This window comes from Danio rerio, chromosome 24 (genome assembly GCF_052040795.2).
Source record: "Danio rerio strain M-AB ecotype USA chromosome 24, GRCz13ab, whole genome shotgun sequence".
Taxonomy (NCBI): domain Eukaryota; kingdom Metazoa; phylum Chordata; class Actinopteri; order Cypriniformes; family Danionidae; genus Danio; species Danio rerio.
Window position 1 is genome coordinate 39,696,872 of NC_141044.1, and position 10,629 is coordinate 39,707,500.

A 10,629-nucleotide genomic window follows, 5' to 3' on the forward strand; every position below is an offset into this window, starting at 1 on the left:
CTGTGTCGGTGTGGTAATGTGGGCTGGTGTGGCTGCAGTGCCAGGGCTGTATTTTAGCCCCAGTCCGCCCCTGAGTATGACACTTGTAAGGGCGGCTCAGTGGTTCACATGGGTTTCCTCCTGGTGCTCTGATTTCCTGAATGTAACTCCAAACCATGATTTGTCCTTCACCAAACTTGACTGATTACTCTGAGAATCGTGCATGCGGGTTCCAGTAGGTCTTCTGCAGTATTTGTGATGATTGGGATGCAGCTCAACAGATGATTCATCTGAAAAATTGACCTTCTGCCACTTTTCCAAATGATCAACTAGAAGTCAAGTTATTATTTATTGCTCTTACAATTAGGATAGACGACAATAATTTTTGCCAGGTAGTGTACTTTAAGCAAAATATACAATAACTTATAATTGTGGGATCAGGGTGGTGAAAGGAGGCTGTGCATTTTCAGTACAGTATTCCTGATTTACCATGCAAATTGCATTCATCATTAATTTTGTGCTGTGTTTTTGCTGGTTATTAAATGCGATGCTGAAAGTGTGTAAAAACAACAGCAGACATGACACTCAGCATGAATACACTTTTGCGTTTTGGTTTCTTTGTTTGCTTTAAACCTGCAGTTGTCACGTTATGAATGGAACTACACATGAATGCGTGTTAGTTTTATCTGAATTGTCTGAATTCTGGATGAAGGAAAAAGCCTTGTAACCACGTCTCTGCTGTGGGATTCAGTTTTATTTAAATGAACCGAGGAACATCCAATTCTTCTTGGCCTCCAGCTCTGCTTCTGATCGCATTTTCATAATTTACATTAGCAAAGGTCTGCTTTAGGAGACGCACAGATAAACCATCAGTTATTTAAAACAGATTCATGAAAACATCGCAAGCTCCTTTTAATTTGTGGGAAACACACACGCAGTCTGCAATTTGAGAGTCAGACAGCATGTCATCAAAGTAATGTGATGATGTGCTGTTGCATAAACAGGAACAACACAAACAGCGTTTCAATCCCATCTGCCTCACCTAAAAACCTGTTAAAGTTAATCTCTTCTGTTTTACTCGTGTCATTTAAAGCATTGCTTTTTAAAAGTGCTCTCAATGCTTATAATGATCGCATCCAGTATAAAGTTTGTATTTTCTGTGTGTATATACAGTTGAAGTCAGAATTATTAGCTCCCCCATTTGAATTGTTTATATATATATATATATATATATATATATATATATATATATATATATATATATATATGCGCGAGGCAGAGGGAAAACACAAACACAGTTGAGTTACAATCAAGTCAGCGGAGGGTGCTTTATTTACAAGTGAAATCGTGTTTAAAGGGGTGCTCTTCTTGGGGTGCGTGCTCAAGTGCTCCGGGGAGATGGTAAAGGATGGTGAGAGTTCTGGTGTTGGATCGGTCACGAGCTGGAGTCGGCTGTGGGAGAGACAAAGAGACACAAGCGTTAGCGCAGGGAGTCATGTGGAAATGAAGCTCGCCTTCTCCTGTGTGGGGCTGGCTTTTATCTCTCCCTGGCTGATGAGGTCCAGCTGTGAGCGATCTGGTGCTGATGAGGTTCCAGCTGGGGTGAATTTGCGACCAGGGCGACGTGGCATCAGTAGACTCGCTACTATATATATATATATATATATATATATATATATATATATCCTAAATGATGTTTAACAGAGCAAGGAAATTTTCACCGTATGTCTGATCATATTTTTTCTTCTGGAGAAAGTTTTATTTGTTTTATTTCAGCTAGAATAAAAGCAGTTTTAATTTTTTTAAACACCATTTTAAGGTCAAAATTATTGGCCTCTTAAGGCTATATTTGTTTTCAATCATTTACAGAACAAACCATCGTTATACAATAACTTGCCTAATTACCCAAACCTGCCTAGTTAACCTAATTAACCTAGTTAAACCTTTAAATGTCACTTTAAGCTGTATAGAAGTGTCTTGAAAAATATCTAGTCAAATATTATTTACTGTCATCATGGCAAAGATCAAATAAATCAGTTATTAGAAATGAGTTATTAAAACTATTATGTTAAGAAATGTGTTGAAAAATCTGCTCTCCGTTAAACAGAAATTGGGGGAAAAGTAAAAGCGGGGCTAATAATTCATGGGGTATGAAGATTTCAGATGCAAAACCTCTGTGTCTGAAATTTCCATTGAAAATTAGCATTTTTCTCAGCCTATGTTTATTGTTGAAGTATTGAGTTATGTCACGTTAAGGAACCTCTATTATGCATTATAAAAGGTTTATATTTTGGTTTTGGGGGTCTCCAACAACATCCTGATATGCATGCAAGGTCAAAAAGGCTTTCATTGTCTTATAACATGCATTTATTTTTACTCATCCCAACAACTCCCATTGATTTATTCAGCGATTCATTTGTCCCTAAACTGCCTAGTGCAAAGCTAATCTGCGCTGATTGGACGGATGACCAAGTCTGTTGTTATTGGCCGACTGGGTTCAGCGCAATACAGAGAGAAACACCCACAACCGCTTATCAACATTGTTGAAGTAGTCAGAGTACAGAGTCTGTGTGTGGCCAATGCAGGAGTGCATTAAAGCAATGCAGTTAAACACCAGCATATTGCTCTATTCATTCATTTCCCGCTTAGTCCCTTTATTAATCCGGGGTCGCCACAGCAGAATGAACTGCCAACTTATCCAGCAAGTTTTTACGCAACCGATGCCCTTCCAGCCGCAACCTATCTCTGAGAAACATCCACACACATTCACACACACTTATACACTACGGACAATTCACCTGTACCGCATGTCTTTGGACTGTGGGGGAAACCGGAGCACCTGGAGGAAACCCATGCGAGGGAGAACATGGAAACTCCACAACGCCAACTGAGCCGAGGCTCGAACCAGCGACCTTTTTGCTGTGAGGCGACAGCACTACCTACTGCGCCACTGCTTCGCCCTATTGCTTTATTCTTAACTATAAATAAAAAAAGTGACACACATTCAGTAGTAATCCACACAGTGGCAAAAGCTGAACTATTTTGAAACTTGACCACAGCATGTGTCAGCTACATCCAATCAGCTCACGATATGAATAAACAAGCCACGCCCACTGTTTTCTCATTTAATATTCTGTTTCTCTAGTAACTGCGTCTCAATGTGAAAAAACTAAATAGTCGCAGCTTCTATTTACATGCAATTAAATGTGCCCTCCGGCTGAAGATCTGTTTCTGTGTTTGCAGGTGAGAGCGAGCGCCATCGCCCAGGATCAGGATCAGAGTTACGACTACGCCTCGAACACCGTCATCCTGCACCTCGACCCCGGGGACGAGATCTACATCAAGCTGGACGGAGGAAAAGCACATGGCGGAAACAGCAACAAGTACAGCACATTCGCAGGCTTCATTCTGTACAGCGACTAGAGCTCCTTGAGTTCAGGATCCAGCCTGTAGGTAAGAGAGATTTGTGGATTTCAGCTTATTTCAGTTAGTTTCAAGGCAAATTATTCTTATGTATTTTATCTTATATATTTTTTTTATTCTTATTACTGAAAACTAAATTAAAACTTTAGTTTTTGATTGTCACATTGTTTAATTGTCTTTTATGTTTTGTCATGTAATATTTGTATTTTATTTATGCCTATTACTGAAGACTAAATTGAAATTAAATGTATTCTATTGAAATATGTTTGTATTATTCTTGTGTATTTTTAGTAGTCATTTCAGGTGATTTGGAGGCACATTTTTCTAATTGTCTTTTATGTTTTTCATCTAATATTTTATTTATTCGTACTACCGAAAACCCTATTTAAAACAAAAGACTGTTGCATCTATAAATGCAGCATCTATACACTTATGATCCAAAACAATAATAAAAGTGTAAAGGGTAAAATTTAAATGATTATAAAAATTAATTTATTATTATTATTATTATTATTATTATTGTGTATTATTATTATTATTGACTATTATTATTAGTGTGTATTATTATTGTTATTATTATTATTATTATTATTATTATTATTATTATGTATTATTATTATTATTATTGTTTATTAATTTTATTAATATTAATACTATTGTGTATTATTATTAATATCATTGTGTATCATTATGATTATTATGTATTATTATTATTGTTGTGTATTATTATTATTATTATTATTATTATCATTATTACTGTGTATTATTATTATCATTATTGTGTATCATTATGATTATTATGTATTATTAATATTATTGTGTATTATCATTAATATTAATGTGTATTATTATTATTATTGTGTATTATTATTATTATTATTATTGTGAATTAATTTTATTAATATTATGCTGTATTATTATTAATATAATTATTGTGTATCATTATGTTTATTATGTATTATTATTATTATTGTGTATTATTATTATTATTATTATTGCGTATTGTTATTATTGTTATTATTATTATTATTATTATTATTATTATTATTATTATTGCGTATTGTTATTGTGTATTATTAATATTATTGTTATTGTGTATTATTATTATTATCATTATTATTGTGTATCATTATTATTATTATTATCATTATTATTGTGTATTATTATTATTATCATTATTGTGTATCATTATGATTATTATGTATTAGTAATATTATTGTGTATTATTATTAATATTAATGTGTATTATTATTGTTGTGTAAAATTATTATTATTATTATTATTATTGTTATTATTATTATTATTATTATTATTAATGTGTATAACTATTAGTATCATCATTATGTATCATTATGATTGTTATGTATCATTATTATTATTATTATTATTGTGTATTATTATTTGCTGAAAACTAAATTAAAATTAAAAATATATATATTTGTATTATTATTATTATTATTGTTGTTGTTGTTGTTGTTGTTGTGTAAATGTCTTTTAAAACAAAAGACTGCTGCTGCATCTATAAATGCAGCATCTATGCACTCATGACTGAGTCCCAAAACAATAACAATGAGTGTAAAGGGTCACATTTAAAGCTTCATTACGCAGCCTGAAGGGACTGACCTGTATTTCTTTTATTTTCCAGCGTCACATGCTTTTAAATCCTGGATGCGTCGAGAACACAAGAAGTGATTTGGTTTCTAAACTAAAAAACAGACGAGCTTCAGGTTTTCATCATTCAAAGTAATAATCGATTGAAAGCCCAGTCATGTGAGTGTTGATATTTCACTATGATGTTGTCTCTGTATGTATGATGAGTCTGTGAATCTACACCCATTTATTAATGACTGTTTATTAATGTCTCTGACCATAACGTGAAGTGAATGACCCTCAAATAATACCCTAAAATGAGTGTGCGCGTCTGCCGTAAACGAGTATGTTGTAAATCCTAGTCGTGAATTAGTTTTGGATGTGGAAATACTAGCAGAAATAAAGCTTGTTGACGTTTTTATGAAGAAGTATGTGGCTTTATTAGCTAATATTACCAATAATAATAATAATTAACTCACTGATCGTTAGTATTTAACACTGTATGGGGATCTTGGTCACTGTAATATGTGGACGATCACCATTTAAGATGTACTGTATATTTCGCAATAATCATGAGCTGTAAAATGTATCTAAATATATTCTGTTGTAAATGTAACAGCTAACAGATTCTTGCTTTTGCTAATAAATGGGATTTTTATAACAGTTCGGGGTTGCTTGAGTTATTTTAATGATGTAAATCATCTTTTGTAAGCTGTTTGGACAGGATTGTGTGTAGGTATAGTATGACCACAGTCATATTGGAGTGATAGAAACACAATAGGTCTCTTTTTTTTTTCATTTCTTGACGATATTGGATTCATATCCCTCCTATTTTGAGGCCAACTGCAACATGACGTAAGGAGTGTGGAATCCCTGCCCACCAATTTGATTGACAGCCGCGTATTAACATGTTGTTACGCATATAATCATGTTCACAAGACAGGACGTGTGCAAAGCTACAGGGATTAAAAGATCTGTTCAGCTCTCTGTGATCATCAATCATCATCAAATGTGATAAAGAATGTGTTTTACAAGTTTAAAACGTTTTGAAAACAGTGCTTATAATAAAGACAGGAAAATCAATGATATTCATCACCACAGCCATGTCAGAACAATTATAAAAGAAAACGCTTCAATACCAGTTTATGAACTTAAATAAGGTTTATTTTGTACATTAACGTAACGTATATCCATACAGCAGTGGATATTAAAGTGTATTTCTAAATCCATTATAGTGTTGTTGTTTTTTTAATGTATTTGATTTAATCATTTGTATTTATTTTTAAATTCATTTTAGTTTTTGTATTTTAATTTATTTAATTTATATTTCTAAATCCATTTTATTTTATTAATTTAAATTTATTTAATTGATGATTTTTTTAAATTCATTTAATTTCAGTTATTCAAACCTAAATTATAAATTTTTATTTATTTCTAACTCCATTATAGTTTTAGTAATTTAAACTTAATTAATTTATTCATTAATTGTCATTTATTTCTAAATTAAGTTCATTTTAGTATTTTAAATGCATAATTAATAAATTTAAATAAATTTAAATTACTAAAACTAAAATGAATTTAGAAATAAAATTAATAAATTAAATGTTTAAATTTCCGAAACTTAAATGTATTTAATTTATTAATTAAATTTATTTCTAAATTCATTTAGGTTTAATTTCAACATATTTGATTTATTCATTTTAATTGATTTCTAAACCCGTTTTAGTAATATAAACTTATTTAATTTAGTAATTTTTCCTTTATTTAAAAATTCATAAAATTTTGTTAATTTAGTAACGGATTTTATTAATTTGCTATAGCAAAATTTTTAATTTCAGTTTATTTATTTACATTTTTGGAATTTTATTTATTTCAGTTAGCTGCAAGGCAGCATTTCTAGTTTCATTTTATTTATTTTTTTTATTTTACTACATTTTTGTATTTAGCTCACCTAACTTGTGGTAACAGCAGAAAAATTAATCAAGGCTCACACAGGTCTCATCCCTCATCTTGTGCTTTTATTCTTCTGTCACGATATATTACAAAACATAACTTAATCTGAGCATCAGAGAAAAAGAAAAAAACGCCCGAGCACATGCGCTTGTTACAGAAAGTTCACACATTCACTCACACACACACACACACATAGATGCACACACAATGGCAAACGCTCTTAAAGGAGCCACACCCCATTTTCACTCGTTATAGACACTTGTCAGATTTTATTTTAGTCAGCAGGCAGGAGGTTGACTTGATTGTTTACACAGCAGAAAAGCATGTGCTTTTACGGGCGTGACGTGGAGCCGATCCGCGAATAGCAGCACATTATGACGATGACCAATCAGAGTCACTTAAGGGCGGGTCTTTCAGAGGAACTAGGAAATTTGATAGTCGTTTTCATGTTAGCTGAGTAGCTGTGTATAATCAAAGTGAGATTTATGAAAAAATGACGCGATTTCCTTCAAGTGAAACATGAGCACACATTGCTTTGCATCTTATAAACACAACCAACCACAACAACATTTATTTCTTCATCTAATTATTTGGAATAAATACACATTTTTGTCAAAAAAAATTACATAATATCGCTGCTTACATTTTACTATAACTTTTGCCCTGTCAGACCAAGTTTCTAACTTTCATCTCTTCACAAATCAATGCAAGTGTAAAAGCACCAAAAGCTCAACAAACATCACGAACACACCTTCTCTGCATGCATATACCGCTATAAATGAGTATGTTTGCAGGAAATCAGAACAAAAGAGACCAAAAAAGAGAAAACCATCAGATGTAGCGATAAAGGAAAGAGGAGAGATCACAGCTAGGTATAATGAGTGTGAAATGTCACATGTCCTAAGGGGAAAGCGCTTCCCGCTAATCAGAGCTGATCAGTGTTTGAAAACAAGCCGTTCGACACACACATCGGCTTATAGAAACAACAAAAACAGGCTCTACCGCTGCGCCGCGACACGCTTCATTTGCAGACATTACACATCTCCAGCGCTCGGCACATATCGAGGGGTTCATCGCCACCCTTGAGGGATTTTTAATTGCGTTTTTTGAGCCTCTCGTTTAAGAGCGTGCAGCATATCTGCTCTTTCATTAATGGGAAGCTCTCTCCGTTAAACGATATCATTAACTCCTAATGTCAGAGTCTGGTAGCTCACGGCCAGCATCAGGACGGCCAAAACCAGACGCTTGAGACTCTTCTTTTTTTTGTACAGTCTGAAGTCAATTTTATGTACTTTAGTTTAACCACCAATTAATATTTGCTCTTAACCCTTGTGCGCTGTTCAAATGTACTACACTTTTGTTAGAGATGAAAACCTCTACTTAATTAAACAGCTGTAAAAATGCATCAGATTCATTTTTTTTTTTTTTTTTTTTTTGCAGAAATCTGTTAATCAACCTTAGTCCTGATAAAAACAACTAAATTGTGTAGTAAATTACAGGGGTTTAATTCTTTAATTGCCAAATTCATAAATTATGTCACTAAATTTTAGGGGAAAAAACCAGCCTGATCTCACGAGAAAATGTAAGTATTTTACATTTTGGCAGTTTAGTGGCTAATTCGTACGAGTTCAGTCGTAAGAAAATGTACGATTTTAAAAAGGAGGCGTGGCACCTAACCCCACCCCTAAACCCAACCGTCATTGGGGTATACGCAAATGGTACTAAAATGTACGAATTAAATCGTACGAATTTGTACGAATTAGCCACTAAATGAAAAAGTTACGAATTGCCATGAGATTGTGTTTGGAAAAAACACAAAATGGCGTATTTTCAAAATAAAAAGTAATTGTGGACTGGATTTTTTTTTTTTTTGTAATCAAAAAATTTAATTAGATTAGATTAGATTAAACTTTATTGTCATTACACATGTACAAGTACAAAGCAATGTGCTCTGCGCAGACAATGTTTCTTCTGGATGTCCCCGAAGGCTGAAAGTGTGGTTCCTTGGGTTGGGCAGTTTTCATCACCCGCTTTAGTGGCTTATGCTCAGCAATAGAGCAGCTTCCATATCAGACTGGTGTTGGTGGTCCAGGACAGGGTCCCTTTGAGATATGGGTCACCAGGAACTTGAAGGATGAGACAGGCTCAACTGCCATCCCATTGATGTGAATGGGATCATTTGACCCTACTTGTCCCTTCCTGAAGTCCACAATGAGCTCCTTAATCTTGGTGGTGTTAAGGAGCAAATGATTGTCTGTACACCAAGAGGCTGCAACTCCTCTCTGTAGGCAGTCTCATCATTGTTGTTAATTAGGCCGATAACTGTGGTGTCATCTGCAGATTTGATGATGGTGTTGGATCCGTTCATGGGCCTGCAGTCATGGGTAAAAAGAGAGTAGAGTATAGGGGCTCAGTACACAGCCCTGTGGTACACCAGTGTTGAGTGTGACTGTGGTGGAGCAGATGTGACATGATCTTACATTCTAATGTTGGCTAGTCAGAAAGTCTATAACCCAGTTGCAGAGAAAGGTGTTGATATCCGGGCCTCTAAGTTTGATAATGTAGGCGTCCATCTATTTGCCCAATGACGAAACTAACAGCATGGTCGAAGGTTTAATGCATGTAAGCCTTTTCTAGTGCTTCTAAAAAGAATTGTATTATTTATTGGAATTTATTTATATTCGTTTTTTAGTTCCGAATTTAATCTGACTCCAATTTAAATGATCCTAAAATTTAGATTGTATTTCTAATTGTATGAACGGATCACATTCATTATCTATGATTTAATTTAGAGTTTTGATCATTTCTGGCGTCCGATATTCTAAATTGTACGTTCATTAGGGACCAACGTCACTCAGTTCCACGAGTGACGAGTTCCACGCCCCGGGTTTCACATCTTCTCACGGACAATATGTCGACACTCTGAAAATAGTCAGAGGATGCAGGATTAACTAATATTTAGATAGGCTGGTTGCATAACGCTCACCTAATCCTAAAAAAATAGATCCTTTAGCCAAGCCCGTGCAACTTGCTGCTTCCAGTGGATTAATGACTAAAAGGTCTACATGTTATCGGCTCGCTATGGCTACGTATAATCAAATGCGCCTATTAATCAATTTAATTTATGCCGTACTATAAAAGGTATCAAAGACTCCTCTTAATCTACTGGATACAATGAATTCGCAAAACTCCAGAATTAATCAAAACTTAACATTTTATTTGTCAGGTAAAATTGTATTCTGCCAATTACATAATAAATCATCAGGAAGCCAATTCAGAGAGGAGACTGTAACAATACAACATCCATTAATCAAAGATAAATCAAAGAATTATAGATGCACACCTGACCAGAGAAGTACATTGCAGCATAAGTGTCAGAGATGCTGCAATGGGGTGTCCAGACCTGATTTCTGCCACACCTGTTTGCAATCATGAAATCACTTAAATAGGACCTGCCTAAGTGAAGTAGACCAAAAGATCCTCAAAAACTGGACATCATGCCGAGAAGGTGAAGCATAGTGAGAAATCGGGTGCTGGATCGTCACGAGCTGGAATCCGCTGTTGGAGAGACAGAGAGACACAAGCGTTAGCGCAGGGAGTCATCTGAGAATAAAGCTCGTCTTCCTCCTGTGTGGGGCTGGCTTATACAGTATGTCTCCCTGGCTGATGAGGTCCAGCTGTGAA

The 10,629-nt window shown here is 34.3% G+C and overlaps 2 protein-coding genes across 6 annotated transcripts in view; both read left to right on the plus strand.

Annotated features, from left to right (window-relative positions):
* The window catches only part of c1ql1l (complement component 1, q subcomponent-like 1-like), a 42,695-nt gene extending 37,040 nt beyond the window's left edge, over positions 1–5,655 (plus strand). The window contains exons 3-4 of the mRNA XM_087310169.1: positions 3,223–3,432; positions 5,048–5,655. Coding sequence (XP_087166295.1) covers positions 3,223–3,402 — 180 coding nt within the window. The 3' untranslated portion in view covers positions 3,403–3,432; positions 5,048–5,655. The remainder of the gene's footprint in view (positions 1–3,222; positions 3,433–5,047) is intronic.
* The window catches only part of map3k14b (mitogen-activated protein kinase kinase kinase 14b), a 471,535-nt gene that overhangs the window by 405,868 nt on the left and 55,038 nt on the right, over positions 1–10,629 (plus strand). The window lies entirely within an intron of this gene.